Source organism: Papio anubis, chromosome 11 (genome assembly GCF_008728515.1).
Source record: "Papio anubis isolate 15944 chromosome 11, Panubis1.0, whole genome shotgun sequence".
NCBI classification, from domain to species: Eukaryota; Metazoa; Chordata; class Mammalia; order Primates; family Cercopithecidae; genus Papio; species Papio anubis.
In genome coordinates this window covers 65,005,598-65,025,398 of record NC_044986.1, presented here as the reverse complement: position 1 = coordinate 65,025,398, position 19,801 = coordinate 65,005,598, and the positions used below count along the sequence as shown (strand labels likewise).

The 19,801-nt window shown below is 41.6% G+C and overlaps 1 protein-coding gene and 1 non-coding gene across 2 annotated transcripts in view; both read right to left on the bottom strand.

The window, feature by feature from the left end:
• Nucleotides 1-19,801, bottom strand: part of CCAR1 (cell division cycle and apoptosis regulator 1) — a 76,912-nt gene that overhangs the window by 20,255 nt on the left and 36,856 nt on the right. The window contains 9 exon segments of the mRNA XM_031652234.1: nt 1,158-1,276; nt 1,279-1,396; nt 7,152-7,343; nt 12,325-12,510; nt 15,450-15,533; nt 16,344-16,554; nt 17,289-17,455; nt 18,001-18,114; nt 18,746-18,971. Of these exon segments, the coding sequence (XP_031508094.1) occupies nt 1,158-1,276; nt 1,279-1,396; nt 7,152-7,343; nt 12,325-12,510; nt 15,450-15,533; nt 16,344-16,554; nt 17,289-17,455; nt 18,001-18,114; nt 18,746-18,971 (1,417 nt within the window).
• On the bottom strand, nt 17,587-17,653 carry LOC116269605. Its single transcript, XR_004177224.1, has one exon. It is a non-coding gene; the product is annotated as a small nucleolar RNA SNORD98 (small nucleolar RNA).

Below are 19,801 nucleotides of genomic sequence, written 5' to 3'. Positions count from 1 at the left end.
GTTGTTCAGGATGGTCTTAAACTACCAGAGTCAAGCAATCTGTCCTCCTCAGACTCCCAATGTGCTGGGATTATAGGAGCAAGCCACTATGTCCGTACTATAAAAGAGTAATAATTAGGCTGGGTGTGGTGGCTCACATCTATAATCCCAGCACTTTGGGAGGCTGAGGTGGGCAGATCACTTGAGGTCAGGAGTTCAAGACCAGCCTGGCCAACATGGTGAAAACCTGCCTCTACTTAAAAAAAAAAAAAAAAAAAAAAATTAGCTAGGCAAGGTGGCATGCACCTGTAGTCTCAGCTACTTGGGAGGCTGAGGAAGGAGAATTGCTTGAACCTGGGAGGGAAAGGTTGCAATGAGCAAAGATTACACCACTAGACTTCAGCAAGCCTGGTCAACGGAGCTAGACTCCATCTCAAAAAAAGGGAAAAAAAATTTTAAGAATAAAGTATTAGAAAACTAGCTATAGATGCTCATATTGGCTTAATTTGAAGATCTGAATTTCTTTTTTTTTTGAGATGGAGTCTTGCTATGTCACCCAGGCTGGAGTGCAGTGGTGTGATCTTGGCTCACTGCAACCTCCACCTCCCGGGTTGAAGCGATTCTCCTGCCTCTACCTCCCCAACAGCTAGGACTATAGGCATGTGCCATCATATCTGACTAATTTTTTGCATCTTTAGTAGAGACGAGGTTTCACCATGTTAGCCGTGATGGTCTCAAAGACTTGATTTTTTTTTTTTTTTTTTTTTTTTGAGATGGAGTCTCGCTCTGTCGCCCAGGCTGGAGTGCAGTGGCCAGATCTCAGCTCACTGCAAGCTCCGCCTCCCGGGTTCCCGCCATTCTCCTGCCTCATGCTCCCGAGTAGCTGGGACCACAGGCGCCGCCACCTCGCCCGGCTAATTTTTTGTGTTTTTAGTAGAGACGGGGTTTCGCCGTGTTAGCCAGGATGGTCTCGATCTCCTGACCTTGTGATCCGCCCGTCTCGGCCTCCCAAAGTGCTGGGATTACAGGCTTGAGCCACCGCGCCTGGCCTTGATTTTCTAATATAGTAAAATCTTTCAGTTTGACTTTTACATCTAATATTCTGATGGAAATCAACATCAACCTTTATAACCTAGAAGAGTTAACTGAAAGTTCTAAACCGGGTTGTTATTACAGACCTTCCTTTCATCTCTATCTTCTTTTTTATCTTTATCATCACCTGATTTTCTCCGTTTGGGTTTCGGCTCATCAGTTTCATCATCTTTCTTCTTTTTTTAATATTTTCTCTCATCTTTTTGCTTTTCTTATCCTTTTCCTTTTTTTCCTCTTTCTCAGGAAGAGACAGTAATGATTTGTATATACGGACACCAAAATCTCTTTGAAGCATTTCATTGAAAAGTTCCGTGAACGATGAAACCTATAAATGATATCAACATGAACCCAGCCAAATTTCAACAGAAACAATAAAGCTAGCACAGTAATTTAGCAAATAAAAACTTGCCACATATAATGATTATGTAAACTTATCAACCTTTTTTTTCTCTTTTTTTTTTGAGATGGAGTCTCGCTCTGTCACCCAGTTGGAGTGCAGTGGTGCGATCTTGGCTCACAGTAAGCTCCACCTCCTGGGTTCACACCATTCTTCTGCCTCAGACTCCCAAGTAGCTGGGACTACAGGTGCCCGCCACCATGCCCGGCTAATATTTTTGTATTTTTAGTAGAGACGGGGTTTTACCGTGTTAGCCAGGATGGTCTCGATCTCCTGACCTTGTGATCTGTCCGCCTCAGCCTCCCAAAGTGCTGGGATTACAGGAGTGAGCCACCTCACCCGGCCACTTATCAAATTTTAAACACAACCATTAATCTTTTTTTTTTTTTTTTCCTGACAGTCTTGCTCTGTCACCCAAACTGGAGTGCGGTGGCGTGATGTGGGCTCACAGCAACCTTTGGTTCCCGAGTTCAAGCCATTCACCTGCCTCACTCTCCTGAGTGGCTGAGATTACAGGCTTGTGCCACCAACCCCGGCTAATTTTTGTATTTTCAGTTGAGATGGAGTTTCGCCATGTTGGCCAGGCTGGTCTCGAACTCCTGACCTCAGGTGATCCACCCGCCTCGGCCTCCCAAAGTGCTGTGATTACAGGTGGTGAGCCACCCCGCAAAGCCAACCAACTGTTAATCTTCATGATAAGTGTACCTTATTAATTTACTCAATAAATTTTACATCAAATGCCTGGTATGTACAGGGCCTGTTTTAGGCATTAGGGACACAGCACTGAAGAAAGCTGATAAAAACCTCTCCTATCATCCAGCCAGTGGAGAGAAGTAATAAATAACCAAATCATGAAGTCTCTGTTAACCGATTCTGGTTCTGGGGCTGCCCGGTTTTTAAGACAAGGAATAACCAAATCAATATCAAATTATATGAAAAACAAGCAGGATAAACACCTACAGAATAACAAGAGAGAATAGTAAGACAAGGCTTCTCTGATAAAGTGACATTTAAAAAGTGAACAGAAGGCAATGAGGAAATAAGTCATATTGGTATCTAGGAGAAGAAAATTCTGGATTAGGGAAACAATTTTAAACCCTCAATAGGGAACATCTATTACTACTACGCAAGCATCCCCAGGTAACAGGCTATTGCTATATATTATAAATTTGGGTTTTTGTTTTTTTTTTTTTTTTTTGAGACAGAGTCTTGCTCTGCTGCCGAGGCTGGAGTGCAGTGGCGCAGTTTTGGCTCACTGCAAGCTCTGCCTCCCGGGTTCACACCATTCCCCTGCCTCAGCCTCCCCAGTAGCTGGGACCACAGGTGCCCGCCACCACACCCAGCTAATTTTTTGTATTTTTAGTAGAGATGGGGTTTCACTGTGTTAGGCAGGATGGTCTTGATCTCCTGGCTTCGTGATCCGCCTGCCTCGGCCTACCAAAGTGCTAGGATTAAAGGCGTAAGCCACTGTGCCCGGCCTATATTATAAATTTTTTATGTACCTATTTATTTTTTCTTTGAGACAGAGTTTTGCTCTTGTTGCCCAGGCTAGAGTGCAATGGCATGATCTCAGCTTACAACAACCTTCGCCTCCCAGGTTCAAGCGATTCTCCTGCCTCAGCCTCCTGAGTAGCTGGGATTACACGTATGTGCCACCACACCCAGCTAATTTTGTATTTTCAGTAGAGATGGGGTTTGTCCATGTTGGTCAGGCTGGTCTTGAACTCCTGACCTCAGGTGATCCGCTTGCCTTGGACTGCTGAAGTGCTGGGATTACAGGTGTGAGCCACTGCACCTGGCCTTATGGACTGATTTCTTTTTCTTTTTTTTTTGAGACGGAGCCTCGCTCTGTCATCCAGGCTGGAGTTCGGTGGCGCGATCTCGGCTCACTGTAAGCTCTGCCTCCCGGGTTTACGCCATTCTCCTGCCTCAGCCTCCCAAGTAGCTGGGACTACAGGCGCCCGCCACCACGCCCGGCTAATTTTTTGTATTTTTAGTAGAGATGGGGTTTCACCGTGTTAGCCAGGATGGTCTTGATCTCCTGACTTCGTGATCCGCCCGTCTTGGCCTCCCAAAGTGCTGGGATTACAGGCGTGAGCCACCACGCCCAGCTTATGTACCGATTTCTTTTTTTTTTTTTTTTTGAGACGGAGTCTCGCTCTGTCCCCCAAGCTGGAGTGCAGTGGCGCGATCCTGGCTCACTGCAAGCTCCGCCTCCTGGGTTCACGCCATTCTCCTGCCTCAGCCTCCCAAGTAGCTGGAACTACAGGCGCCCGCCACTGCGCCCGGCTCATTTTTTGTATTTTTAGTAGAGACGGGGTTTCACCATGGTCTCGATCTCCTGACCTTGTGATCCGCCCGCCTCGGCCTCCCAAAGTGCTGGGATTACAGGCGTGAGCCACCACGCCCGGCCTTATGTACCGATTTCTAAGGCTAAAGTCCATTGCTTTCAATAGACTCTTAAAAAGGGCTAAAACGGGCCACGCGGTGGCTTGCGCCTGTAATCTCAGCACTTTAGGAGGCTGAGGCAGGTGGATTACGAGGTCAGGAATTCGAGACTAGCCTGGTCAACATGGTGATACCTCTCTCTACTAAAAGTACAAAAATTAGCTGGGCGTGGAGGCACACGCCTGTAATCCCAGCGCTACTCAGGAGGCTGAGGCAGGAGAATCACTTGAATCTGGGAGGCGGAGGTTGCAGTGAGCCAAGATCATGTCCTCGCACTACAGCCTGGGCGACAGGGTGAGACTCCGTCTCCAAAAAAGGGCTAAAACTTGAAATGGCTGACCACAGCCCTTAAATGTGTCATCTTTGCAAATCCGATATATTTGCTAAAATAGTTTAATCAGATCATTTTCTGATTACAAAGGATAATGCAAATTTATTATAACTATAATTTATTTTAGCCTATTTTTCATTAATTGCCCAATCTTTTTTATTTCATATTGAGATGGAGTTTCACTATGTTGCCCAGGCTGGCCTCAGACTCCTGGGCTCATGCAATTCTCCCACCTCAGTCCCTCAAAGTGCTGTAGTGACTGTGCCCAGTCTATGTATTTATTTATTAAGTGATTATTACAAGGATGGCACCATTAGGAATTACTTCAATTTATGGCAACTGCTTACTTTTTTTATTTTTTGAGACAGAGTCTCACTCTGTTGCCCAGGCTGCAGTGCAGTGGCGCAATCTTGCCTCACTACAACCTCTGCTTGCTGGGTTCAAGAGATTCTCCTGCCTCAGCATCCTGAGTAGCTGGGATTACAGGAGCCTATCACCTAGCCTGACTAATTTTCTGTATTTTTAGTAGAGATGGGGTTTCACCATGTTGGCCAGGCTGGTCTCAAACTCCTGACCTCAGGTGATCCACCTGCCTGAGCCTCCCAAAGTGCTGCGATTACAGGCATGAGCCACTGCACCCAGCCAGGCAACTGCTTAAAAAAAAGATAACGTCATATAGCATCTAATTTTAAGGACATCTGCTTATTGGAATAATTAACATTGGAAAAAAAAATCCCAACAACTTGGACATATTTTAATATTTATAACATGTTTTATATGAAAACTAATAAGCATGGACTTTATGTTTTATAATTGCCTCAGTAATCCTCAAAGGTCTCTAGTCTTCCTTGATTTTCATCTTACCAGCTGGTGAACAATGACCTTCTGGTTCAAAGAAGCATGACTGATTTTTCCAATATAATTTAGAAAACAAAAGAACATAAGATATGTTGATAAGATAAAATAATTAAACACAATAATTTTAGATATGATTTTTTACAGGGCACTACAAAATTAATTATGTTGGAAATTCTATTTTTAAGGAGTGAAGCAATTACACACTTAGAGATAAAAGTTTTCAATTGTTTTGAAAACTAACATGTTGTAAACTAAACTACATGTTGTAAAGCTGCTCTAAAATAATGATACAGGCTAGGTGAAATGGCTCATGCCTGTAATCCCAGCATTTTGGGAGGCCAAGGCAAGTGGATCACCTGAGGTCAGGAGGTTCAAGATCAGACTGGTCAACATGGGAAAACCCTGTCTCCACTAAAAATACAAAAATTAGCCGGGGTTGGTGGCGTGCAACTGCAATTCCAGCTACTCAGGAGGCTGAAGGAGGGCAACAGCTCAAACCCGGGAGGCGGAGGTTGCAGTGAGCCAACATCGAGCCACTGCACTCCAGCCTGGGTGACCGAGGGAGACTGTCTCAATAAATAAATAGGCCGGGCGTGGTGGGCTCATGCCTGTAATCCCAGCAATTTGTGAGGCGGGTGGATCACTTGAGGTTGGGAGTTTGAGACCAGCCTGGCCAACATGGTGAAACCCTGTCTCTACTAAAAATACAAATAATTAGCCAGGCATTGTGCTTGTAATCCCAGCTACCCTGGAGAGAGGCAGGAGAATTGCTTAAGCCTGGGAGGCAGAGGTTGCAGTGAGCTGAGATTGTGCCATTGCATTCCATCCTGGGCAACAAAGTGAGACTCTGTCTCAAAAATAAATATATAAAATAAGTAATAAAATAATTATACAAAAAAATAGATTAATAATGAAAAGTTAAACAATTATTTTCTCTTACAACTCAAACACTAGTTAAATTTTTAATCTCTTTAAATGGTATTAAATGCTATTTTAATTCTAGAGAAGATAATAAAGCATTACCTCATCCCCAAAAGAGTCAACTAGACATTACGGATATCCTGAAGAAAGAACACACCACACTACTTATGAAAGCGTCTTGGCCGGGCGTAGTGGCTCAAGCCTGTAATCCCAGCACTTTGGGAGGCCGAGGCGGTTGGATTATGAGGTCAGGAGATCGAGACCATCCTGGCTAACATGGTGAAACCCCGTCTCTACTAAAAAAATACAAAAAACTAGCCGGGCGAGGTGGCGGGCGCCTGTAGTCCCAGCTACTCGGGAGGCTGAGGCAGGAGAATGGCGTAAACCCGGGAGGCGGAGCTTGCAGTGAGCTGAGATCCGGCCACTGCACTCCAGCCTGGGCGACAGAGCGAGACTCCGTCTCAAAAAAAAAAAAAAAGAAAGCGTCTTAGGGAAAAAACAGAACTGAACTTAATTAAAAATTTAGACCCAACAATCAATTTAAATGAAATACAGGGAATAGAGGAACGCATAAACCATAGCAGGGAAATGCAATCAGCAAAAGTGAGTCTGTAAGGAAACTTTAGAGGACAAATCATCTATTTTTTTCCCAAGAAGTAGATTACAAGAAAAAACCAACAAAAACTCAAAAAAACAAGCAATGAAAAAGAGGCATTCGGGGCTGGGCGCAGTGGCTCATGCCTGTAATCCCAGCACTTTGGGAGGCTGAGGCAGGCGGATCACCTGAGGTCGGGAGTTCGAGACCAGTCTGGCCAATATGGTGAAACCCCATCTCTACTAAAAATGCAAAAATTAGCTGGGTGTGGTGGCACGTGCCTGTAATCCCAGCTACTTGGGAGGCTGAGGCAGGAGAATTGCTTGAACCCAGGAGACAGAGGTTGCAGTGAGCCACCAACACGCCAATGCACTCCAGCATGGGTAACAGAGCGAAACTCTGTGTCAAAAAAAACCAAAAACCAAAAAAACAAAAAAAGTAAAAAACAAAGAAAAAAGATTTCAGAGATATATTAACTAGTCATAATGTGTGGCCCTTATATGGTTCTTATTTCAAGCTGAAAACATTACCTCAAATGAATGTTCTTTATTATCCTCTAATCTGTAGTCCAACAAGACACTCAAAGACATGATGCTACAATCAAACTTGCCACTTTTTGCAGCCCAATTTGGATGTACAATGATAGCTGGTTCATCAGGCAAAATATATCTTCTTTCTCGACGCTGACGTTCCATTTCCTCTTGACGTTTCCTTTCTTCTTCCTAAATATTTCAAATTTCAAGTCAAGGTTAAATCTGCAAGTATGATGTATATACACGTCCAAGATGAATATACATCGAATATATACCACATAAAGGAACAAAATTCCCATGACTCTTCATGGTGTTTACACTAACCATAAGGGTTGAGAAGGGAGGAAAGTTCAAATTCACTAAGCGTAGTAAGCTTTGATGGCTCCTAACTCTCTTTTGGATTTCCCAGCATAAGAAACTGCCATGTAAAGAGGGGGAAAAGTTATCTATATTGAGATTATATAATTTAGAAAATTCTGGGAAAATAGTAGTGGTAGCATAGGTTTTAGATCTTCCTGAAACCTCACACTAAAAACACAAAGCAATATAGATATCAAAATCAAAAACCGATAGCATTCATAACAAAACTAAGTGACAAGGTATCCCCACAAACCAATATACAAATGGGTGGGAAAAGGCCAAAAGACCTATGTGTTACTGATGAATGTGTCCAAAGAAAGCATAAGGAAGCAATGGGAGAACAAGAAAACCAAAAAACAGCCAGTAGGTATTTACTGGAAAGTACAGCAGCTGAAACTAGGCAAAATTTTACCCCTAACAAGAGAGTGAATAGAGAATTTATTTTAAGATCTGAAGAGGCCTAGGCCACTCTAGCCTTACAAACTTGCAAAGCTCATTTACTAGGGCCCTATACTGAGGAGAAACTGCTGGGAGTAGGAGAGGAACAACAAAGACATAGGAGAACGCCCAGACAAAAAGTGATGAAGGGCAAAAGAAACAGCAAACTTCAGAAAGCAAGCCAGCGTATGTTTCTGACAAAACAAAACAACAAAAGAGCAGAGCTCTATGAATTTAGAAAAGCTATCTGAAAGAAACTACGTTTATAAAATTCAGACAATCTAAATTCACATAAAAATGATTCAAATATTGACGTCAAATCCCACACAAATTTAGTATTTTTAAAAAAAGAGTGAGAAGCAGCAGCAGAATTATATCCCTTTAGATGACGAAAGTGGGCCAGAAAGACACCACCACACGGCAGATGAAAATTTTAACTATTTTTAAAGTGTGCTAAAAGAAAATGTTACAAGAGACACAGACATTCTGCATCACATTCTTAACATTCAAAATTCAGAAAGTGAGTATCTGATTGGTAGACAGATCATGTATCTGACCCTATCTGTAGCAATTCTTCGGCTTTTCTAATAGAAATGGCAGTGGGAAGGGAGAACCAGGCCTGCTAAAAGCCAATCCAAAAAGGGACTGGGTTTGTGCATTTCATTATACACAAAGTTTTTTTTTGTTTTTTTTTTTGAGACAGGGTCTCACTCTGTCACCCTGGCCAGAAAGTAGTGGTGTGATCATAGCTCACAAATAGCACTGACCTCCTGGGTTCAAGCAATCCTCCCATGTCAGCCTCCCCAGTAGCTGAGACTACAGCCACATGTGACCATGCTCGGCTAATTTTTTTTTTTTTCTTTGTAGAGATGGGGTCTCATGAAGTTGTCTCCATCTATCCTGAACAATTCAGTTCTAAAGCACTCTTTTTTTTTTTTTTGAGACGGAGTCTCGCTCTGTTGCCCAGGCTGTTGCAGTGGCTGGATCTCAGCTCACTGCAAGCTCCACCTCCCAGGTTTACACCATTCTCCTGCCTCAGCCTCCTGAGTAGCTGGGACTACAGGCGCCCGCCACCTTGCCTGGCTAGTTTTTTGTATTTTTTTTAGTAGAGACGGGGTTTCACCATGTTTGCCAGGATGGTCTCGATCTCCTGACCTCGTGATCCCCCGTCTCGGCCTCCCAAAGTGCTGGGATTACAGGCTTGAGACACCGCACCCGGCCTAAAGCACTCTTTTCAAGGAATGTAGATGTCTACACAGGAGATGGAGGCTGGCAGGGTGGTGGAGCCACAACTGCCCATTGATGATGAGCTCCTTCATTACTAAACATTGAAACCCAGATGGAGCAAGGAGAGTAATCCATGCAGAGATAGCACAGGGCAGAGTCATGTCATTGGAAGAATTGGAGGCACCTGTGTAAATTCACAGCTTTCAATATGCGTAAGATATAGAAATAAATATAGATTTAAATATTGGTAAGTGTTATCTATCTTCTGTATCTCTGTTCACTGAAGGGGGTTGGGAGCAGCAACCTAATTGCAATGAGCATATCTTGGCTTCTAAATACCATTCTTCACTAAAAAGGAACCAGGGCTTCCTGGGGAAATGACTGATTCCTGAACTAGGACAAGGATAGCACAAAATAAAATTGAAATGCTTTAAAATGCTAGTAAGTAAAAAGTCCTCAAAAAGTGATAAAGATATATCAAAAGGGCACATAGCTTGAAAGAACTCCCACCATCCAACGTCTGGGACAATTTCATCATGAAAATAACTCATTGAGGGCCGAGCACGGTGGCTCACAACTGTAATCCCAGTACTTCGGCAGGCCAAGGTGGGTGGATCACCTGAGATCAGGAATTTCAGACCAGCCTGGCTAACATGGCGAAACCCAATCTCTACTAAAAATACAAAAATTAGCCAGGCATGGTGGCAGGCGCCTGTAATCCCAGCTACTCGGGAGGCTGAGGTACAAAAATCGCTTGAACCCAGGAGGCAGAAATTGCAATGAGCTGAGATCATGCCATTCCACTGCAGCCTGGGCAATAGAGAGAGACTCTGTCTCAAAAAATAAAAATAAGGTCAAGAGCAGTGCAATATCAGCCTGTAATAGCAGCACTTTGGGAGGCTGAGGCAGGTGGATCATGAGGTCAAGACATCGAGACCATCCTGGCCAACATGACGAAACCCCGTCTCTACTAAAAATACAAAAATTAGCTGGGTGTGGTGGTGGGTGCCTGCAGTCCCAGCTACTCGGGAGGCTGAGGCAGAAGAACAGCTTCAACCCAGGAGGCAGAGGTTGCAGTGAGCCGAGATTGTGCCACTGCACTCCAACCTGGCAACAGAGTGAGACTCCGTCTCAAAATAAATAAATAAATAAATAAATAAGTAAGTAAATATATAAATAAAAATTTTTTTTTTTGAGACGGAGTCTCACTCTGTCACCCAGGCTGGAGTGCAGTGGTGCGATTGCCACTCACTGCAAGCTCCGCCTCCCAAGTTCACGCCATTCTCCTGCCTCAGCCTCCCGTGTAGCTGGGACTACAGGCGCCCACCACCTCGCCTGGCTAATTTTTGTATTTTTAGTAGAGACGGGGTTTCACCGTGTTAGCCAGGATGGTCTCGATCTCTTGACCTTGTGATCCACCCGTCTCGGCCTCCCAAAGTGCTGGGATTACAGGCATGACCCACCGCGCCCAGCCATAAATAAATAAAATTAAAAAATAAAAATAAATACACAAAAAAATAAGAAATCACAAGTCCATGCATCACTAAGAACAAGGTAATTATCCTACAAAATTACAAAACCATTATCACATTCAAGAAATTTAACACTGCTTTAATATTATCTAATGTCATATCCATATCCATAATCAAATTTCTCCAACTGTCCCAAAAATACTCTCTACGACTTTTATTTTCACCCATTCAGGATCTAGTCAGGTTTCACTTAGTTATTTAGTTGTTATGTCTCATTAGCCTCCTTTAATCTAAGAGATCCCTTTAACCATTTCTTTCTTTTATCTTTCATTATATAGACCATTTTTTGAAAAGTTTAGGAGAGCTGAGAATTTTTCATATTCTAAAAAAATAATAATAAAATAAAAAATTTAAAAAAGAAAATTTCATTCTAGGTTTATCTGTTTTCTCACAGGGTCTTGCTCTGTCACCCAGGCTTAGGTGAGAGGACCACTAAATCACAAGCAGATTTAGAGTAAATATTTCTGGAAGGAATTCTTCATAAATAATGATGTGTACTTTATAATGTATAAGATTTAGAAACTGATTATATGGCTTATCCAATTACTGGTGCTAAAACACACTTCTGAGATCCCTATATTTCAAATTCAGAAAACAAAGTAACAGGCTTATGTATCCAGGAGTTATTCTACTGGACAAAAAACGGAAGCATAAAACAGCTTGAATAAATAGTCTGAGTCTCAAGGTTTGATTCAATCAAACATACTGTTTTAGAAGCAGACAGATTCTGGAATAAGCACTTCACTAGAACTCAATTTCTGAGCCATTTACCTAGAAATGTTTTGTATCTTCACTGTGGTGTTGGTGGTGGTTATATACCTATATGCATTTGTAAAAACTCACAGAACTATTAACAAAAAAGATTGAATTTTATTATAAGTAAATTGCACCTTAATAAAAGCATACACACAGCCGGGCACAGTGGCTCATGCCTGTAACCTCAGCACTCTGAGAGGCTGAGAGAGGCAGATCACCTGAGGTCAGGAGTTCGAGAACAGCCTGACCAACACGGAAAAACACCATCTCTACTAAAAATGCAAAATTAGCCAGGCGTGGTGGTGCATGCCTGTAATCCCAGCTACTCGGGAGGCTGAGGCAGGAGAATTGCTTGAACCCAGGAGGTGGAAGTTGTGGTGAGCCGAGATTGTGCCATTGCACTCCCTTCTGGGCAACAAGAGTGAAACCCCGTCTCGGAAAATAAATAGCTGGGCGCGGGGGTTCACGCATGTAATCCCAGCACTTTGGGAGGCGGAGGCAGGCGAATCACAAGGTCAGGAGTTTGAGACTAGCCTGGCCAACATGGTGAAACCCTGTCTCTACCAAAAATACAAAAAAATAGCCGGGCATAGGGGCGGGTGCCTGTAATCTCAGCTACTCGGGAGGTTGAGGCAGAAGAATAGCTTGAACCTGGGATGTGGAGGTTGCAGTGAGCAGAGATCACTCCACTGCATTCTAGGCTGGGAAACAGAACAAGACTCAGTCTCAAAAAAAAAAGCCAAAATAAAACAAATAAATAAAAGCATACACACACATAATCTTAACTGACTTATTCCAAGAACACCCTACACATGAATATTAATACCACAGAGTGTAATAATAGATTGAGTACATACCTCTTTATCGTCTTCAGATTTCCTATCATCCTCCTCATCCTCTTCTTTTTCAGATTTCTCTAACTCCTTCTGTTCTTCTTTTTGTTCCTCTACTTTAAGCTGTTTTGTCAGTCGGGCTATTAACTGGGATTTTAATCCTTTGGAACTAAGAGCTCGACTTTCTAATTCTTTTCGGAGGTCATTTACCTGAATATATGGAGCATGAAAACACAGGAAAAAAAAGGGGGAGTGGATATTGAAATAGGAAACAAACTAGCTACAATTAACAATTATCTTTTGTGGGTTTTTTTTTTTTAAACGGAGTCTCACTCTGTTGCCCAGGCTGGAATGCAGTGGTGTGATCTCGGCTCACCGCAAGCTCTGCCTCCCAGGTTCAAGCGATTCTCCTGTCTCAGGCCCCCAAGTAGCTGGGATTACAGATGCTCACCACCACACCCAACTAATTTTTGTACTTTTAGTAGTGACGGGGTTTCCCCATGTTGGTCAGGTTGGTCTTGAACTCCTGACCTCGCAATCAGCCTGCCTGGGCCTCCCAAAGTGCTGGGATTATAAGCGTGAGCCACCACCACGCCCAGCCTTTTGTGTGACTTTACAAATGTAGCGAAAAGAACATTTGTACAGCTCACACAACACTTGTGAAAATGCAAAATGATAGCATATTTTTTGGAAAATAAAACATATTAACATGCGTAAACATTTTTTTCAATGTTCTTTGACCCAGAAGTTCTCATTTCTGGCTGTCTACCCTAAGGAAACATCCTAAATAGAAGGGGGAAAAAACCCACAAAACTATAGATTTACTTATTTCCTCCCTCCAAAAAAGTGAAGAGTCTAAATGTCTCATAAATTAGCCAGGTGCGGTAGTGAATGCCTGTAGTCCTAACCACTTGGGAGGCTGAGATGGGAAGACTGCTTGAGCCCAGGAGTTTAAGGTTCTAGTGAACTATGCACTGCACTCCAACCACGGCGACAGAGACCTTGTCTCTAAAAGTAAGTAAACAAACAAATGTCCAATAGAGGAGTAATACCAGCAGGGAATGGTGGCTCGTGCCTGTAATCCTAGCACCTTTGGAGTCCAAGGTGGAAGGATCACTTGAGGCCAGGAGTTTAAAATCAGCCTGGGGAACACAGCAAAACCCCACCTCTTTAGAAAAAAAAAGAAAAAATTAGCCAGACATGGTGGAACATGTCTTTAGCCCAAGCTACTTGAGAGGCTTAGGTGAGAGGACCACTTGAGCATAGGAGTTTGAAGCTGCAGTGAACTCTAATGACACCACTGCACTCTGTCCCTTTAATCAATTTACTTGAATAGTATAAAATATTTAAAAATAATTACATGCACAAAATTAATGTTAACTCAACAGGATGAGTCATTTTCTTTTTTTTGAGGCAGAGTCTTGCTCTGTTACCCAGGCTGGAGTGGCATAACCACGGCTCATGGCTCACTGTGGCAGCCTTGACCTTCCAAGTTCAAGTGATCCTCCCACCTCAGGCTCCTGAGTAGCTGGGACTATAGGCATGCATCACCATGCTCGGCTAATTTTTTTTTTTGGTAGAGACAGAGTCTCAGTATGTTGCCAGGGCTGATCTTGAACTACTGGGCTGTAGCAATCTGCCCATCTGGGCCTCCCAAAGTGCTGGGATTACAGGCATAAAGCATAGTGCCCAGCTGCAACCTTACACACACACATACGCACACGTATTTTTAAACAAAATTTCATTTTGTTGCCTAAGCTGGAGTGCAGTGGCACAATCATAGTTCACTGCAGGCTCCAGATTCCAGACTCAAGCAATCCTCCCACCTCAGCTTCCCAAGTTGCTGGGGCTACAGGCGTGTGCCACTATGCCCAAATAATTTTTTAGACTTTTTATAGAGACAGGGCCTCACGATGTTGTAGAAGCTGGTCTCAAACTCCTAGACTGAAGCAATCCTCCTCCTTCAGTCCCCAGAAGTGCTAGGATCACAGGCATGAGCCACCTTGCCTGGTTTATTATTTTATGGTTGTTTTTTTTTTTCTACTCAGCATCCTCGGGTTGAAGTGATCGTAACTTTTATACACAATAACCAATCAACCAATCACAAAGCTTGTACTCAGAAAAACACAAATGGAATGAAACACACAACAGGCGAGGTGGATCACATCTGTAATCCCAGGACTTTGGGAGGCTGAGGTGGGTGGATCAATTGAGGTCAGGAGTTCAGACCAGCCTGGCCAACACGGTGAAACCCCACCTCTACTAAAAATACAAAAATTAGTTGGGCATGGTGGCACAAGGCCTGTAGTCCCAGCTACTAGGGAGGCTGAGGCACAAGAATCTCTTGAACCCGGGAGGCAGAGGTTGAGATCGTGCCACCGTACTCCAGTCTGGGTGACAAAGCAAGACTCTGTCTCAAAAAAATAAAATAAAATAAATATATACACACACACACACACACACACACACATATATATGTATAAACTGTATATATATATACACACACACACACAAACACACACACACTGCCCAGGATGGTCTCAAACTCCTGGACTCAAGCGATCTGCCTATCTATGCCTCTCAAAGTGCTGCAATTAGAGGCGTGAGCCACCGCTCCCAGCCTCTTCCCAGTTTAGATGTGTATCAATCTATGTTTTAATTTTAAATATATTTTAGGCTGGGTGCAGTAGCTCACCCCTGTAATTCTAACACTCTGGGAGGCAGGGGTGGGTAGATCGCTTGAGGCCAGGAGTGTGAGACTGGCCTGACCAACATGACAAAATCCCATCTCTACTAAAAATACAGAAATTGGCGTGGCATGGTTGTACGTGCCTGTAATCCCAGCACTCAGGAGTTCGAGACCAAACTGGCCAACATGCTGACATCCTGGCTGGCCATCCTGGCTAACATGGTAAAACCCCGTCTCTACTAAAACTACAAAAATTAGCCTCGCGCAGTGGCGGGGCACCTGTAATCCCAGCTACCCAGGAGGCTGAGGCAAGAGAATCTACTGAACCCAGGAGACAGAGGCTGAAGTGAGCCAAGATCATACCACTACACTCCAGCCTGGGCAACAAACCGAGACTCCATCTCAAAAAAAATTTTTTTAATTGAAAAAGATAAGTAAAATCCATCCTTATTAAAGTTACCTTCATTGTCTTTGGATCAAGTTTAGACCAATGGGTAGGTGTAGAAATTTCTTTAGCTTCACCATCATCCTTCTCTTCTTCATCCTGACATACAAAGTTAAGAATGTAATTACTATTATGAAACCGTAAAACAAAAATAATTTATTTTTAAAAGTCTGTTGCTGATCTGTGCAAGGTCACAAATGTTTCAGATTGTCTTCTCCTAAAGTTATTATTTAGGCAAGTCCACGTACATACATTCTACCACTTTTAACTGATCACAAAGACACTCATCAGCCAATCAAAGCCAGATCTGTGAAACACAAAAGGGTGATAAATTACAACACAAAGGATATCAGGGATGCACAAACACTGCCGGTATCCACAAACCACACAGTGTGTGATCTTGCCCCAATTTTCAAGCCACCCAAAGACTGATTTAGTCAGACCTTTGAAATGTACCAAAGACGTTGCCACATAGCCTGAAATTTCAAATCTCTCAGACTTGTGGTTGTCCAATTTCAAATATCCATGACTAGAACTGATGACCATGAAAAAGAAAATTTTTTAAATTTTAGAAAATGGCAAAATGTTTAAAATGGCTTAATACTGAATCTTGTTCAACAACTGGTCCCAGATTCCAGCAACTAGACCTATGATAAAAACAAAATTCTGTGCAATTTAAGCACAACTTATTTTCCTTTGAGGTCTCAGCACTCTTAAAAGTTAGGATAATAGACAGAAATTTTAAGAGAAAAGAACATACAACTATACTGCTGAAAGCTGGATTACCAGTCGCTGTTACCAGTTATGTTCCTCCATGTGTGTTTGTTATGTAGTGTGTGGTGTGCATTTGTGCCTGTGTTCCTGTGCCTGTGAGAAGCGGAAATAGAAAAAGGGATTAGCGTTCAGTGCCTGTTCTCCATCAGCCTCCTTGCGTTCACCCTGAAGCTTCTCGACCAGCTGCTGCTTGTATCCTCGGGAGAGGGTTTCCCACTCTGAGCGGGTGGGAAGGCAATGCCAAACATCCGGGAAAAATAAAACCACTGTCTCCACATGAGCTGGAACTGTACGCCCCTTGTGGGTCTCCTCAGGGCGATGGTAGCGAATCTCTGCAAAACGGTACCTGTTGCAAGGGAAGAAGCATGTTGGAAAAAAAATTCTAAAATACATTTTAAAGACCCTAGTTCACTTGTAGCACATCAAGTAAAGAAATTTTGCTGCAAGAACTTGAGGTTGGTCTAAAGAAAAAAAAATTATAGAAGCCATAGTTCCTCTTTTGGTACATTTGTACAATATTTAATAAGTTAAAGGAAGAATATGTTCCCCCAAGGCATTTTCAAGTTTGATTACAGAGCTACCCACATTTTAGAGAATACCTGAAGAAGCTGGATAGCTGTTCAGATTTCATGTGCTAAAAAAGAATATTCTCAAATTAAGTCACAAGAGACACACTAAAATACACAGGACAAATAAGCCTCAAGAGAAAATATGGCTGAACAAAAATAATCGCAACTACATCATTTTATAACAAAAGAATTATAATGAAATGAAGTTCTCTCTTGACGATCTTCTCCAGCTATGCATGAAATGAAAAGTATTTTCAACATACATCCAACTTCCAAAGTACAACATAACAAAACATTTAAATTTTCAGTTTATTTTGATTAGTTCTTAATCCTTTTTCCCCAAAACATTTTGGCACCAAATAAACTTTAGCTACAAATGGGGATTTTCCTTTGGGATTACCTGCATGACCAGGATTGCTAAAATAAGCCGAGGGGAAAAGGCTGATCGACAAGAACGACTACATAAACTATTAGTAAAACACTTCTAATCAAGAAATGAATTGGTACTTACCATTGTGTGCACACACTTAGATCAATGCCTGTCAGAGCCTTACAACAACGAATAGCAGTCTTAATCAACACAGAGGGATCTTTTTCTGGGTCTGGTCCATCCAACGAAGGAGACCAGTGGCCTCCAATGGCCATAGCTTCATCCTTGCCTTTCATGCCCACTAAAAACTAATTCAAAACAAAGAATCATTTACATATATTACGCACCCTGTCAAATTACAAATAAGGTACTTGAGAAGGAAAGGTACAAACCTTTCCAATACCATTTTTACTACCTCTGGTATCTGTCAGTCAAGGAAGAGTTCAGTTCATTGTGTTCCACACTGCATTTCAGCAATGGAATAGGATTTACACACATCATAACTCATCCTTTTAAAATATTTCTTCAGATAGAGTTCTTTTAAAGAAACAAGCTATAATTCAAACTTCAACAACATCCAAAGACACTGAATCCTATTACCACTAAGATTCTACTATGTTACGAATATAAAACATCAAAATGACTGTTGAACTAGTAGCGTACAAATAAGATATAGTCATAATCTGCAATGAGAAAAACATCTACATCATTAAATTCTGGGTGCCTTAATACTGAAATTAGTCATTAAACTAATCAACACATATTAAAATGTAGGGTTTTAGATTTTATGTGTACAAACTTACAGCTAAGCAAAGTGAATACATCTGAAGTTAAAACAAATGTGTCCTTTTACCTTAACAAGTCTAGCAGGATGTTGGAATCCATCTCGAAGTTCTTGTGGGTCTTCAGCAAGAGCACATGACTTATGATACAAATCTTCCATACTAGGGCTAGCCATCAGCATTACCTATTATAGTCAAATAATTCAATCCTGTCAAAAGTCTAAAGTAATGTGAAAAAATGAGAAGCACTACTAATTATCTTTACATATTAGATGTCTGAAATTTTTAAATAAAAATAGGAAGTATATATAGCAGAAATAGTATTAGATACCTCAGCCTCCCAAAGTGCTGGGATTACAGGCGTGAGCCACCATGCCAGGCCTAGATACCTTATAATTACTTAGTTTTAACTTTTGAAGGGATGCTTTTTCACTCAAACAATGCTTTAAACAAAACTGCAGACTATACGTAATATACTGAATGTTTCCCTTAAGACTAACATTTAGTGCATTCATCTAACACTAAGTTTTATCTGAGGCTACCAGAAGTCATATGACATTTCAAATATCTCATTAACATCAACTTTATCTTCACATTTTTATGAGATTTTAAATGTTAGAATAACTAGTTTTACAGCTCAAGAGATAAGGCAAAGAGAGCTTAAATTAAATTATATAACCAAAATAGGATCAAGCAGTCAAGAAGAAAACAGGTATTCGGGTCTACCTAACACTTTCTGAAGGATAATTCTACATACCCTTTTATTATGAGTAACTGCTAAGAAATTTAAGCTGCATATCACAGTTGAATACAAACCTTTGCACTGTATAAGTGGTCGGCATCTGGTGGATCAAGAATGGCCATATTTTTTTCTAAGGACTCTACTTCTCTGTGCATTACATAAAAATTGCAGTAATTTCCCAGCTGAAATGGTCTTGACAAAGGGAAAGCATCCACCCATGTAAACTGAGCATCAAAAAAGTCACTAGGTATATACAAATTCTGATAACGGCGCCTTAGTTCCATCATGTCACAACTGGGACTGAAAAACAGACATAAGTAGTGAGTAAAGAGCCTTAATAAAAAGGTTACACAAACATTCACTCGATTCTGTAGCAAATACAATTTCACATGGTAAAAAGTAAGCTGAAAAAGGACAAAGTCAGTTACCAATGAGCTATAGATTTGGATAGAGACATATGAAAATATTACTTTCAAATTTGTATACTCAAAATTTTGAATAACTAGTATTCTCAGTGTTATCCTTATTTCGTTACTTTTTGTTACAGAAGAACCTTTGAAATAACTTGAACCTCAGCTCCAGAAAAGATCTGTACAAAAGCAGGTTTTCCTCAGTCGGAACTGTGGATTACTGGAAAATTATGGTTCATGTTGAAAGGATACAAAACATCAATGAGAGTGGTACCAAATTAGTATTTCTGTATGCCCCTCAGTCAGGTTTTCAGAGTGTAGAAAAACTATGGAACTTTTATTTTACTATAGTAAGTTCCTAGATCAACCATACTTACATTCAAAATTAAATACAAAAATCCACACAAAAGGAAAATTCATATGTTCCTTGGATTATCTGCACCTCCACACCCCTTTCTCTGTGAATGATTAAGATCCATACCTGATTATTATGTATAGAGGGCATAAATTTCTTGTCTTTTAAATCTCGTACTGATTTTTTTAAGGATCATTTCCTTTTTCCTAAGAAGTAGAGTTTTTAAAAGAGAGGAACTGAAAGGTCAATCTGGCAAAAGGTTAAGAGATGTCTGTTAAAAGTATAATGTAAGACGAAAAGACAACTACATTGTCTTTTTTAAAGACAACTAAAGGCAGAAGTATGAAAGATGAAGTAATCTACAT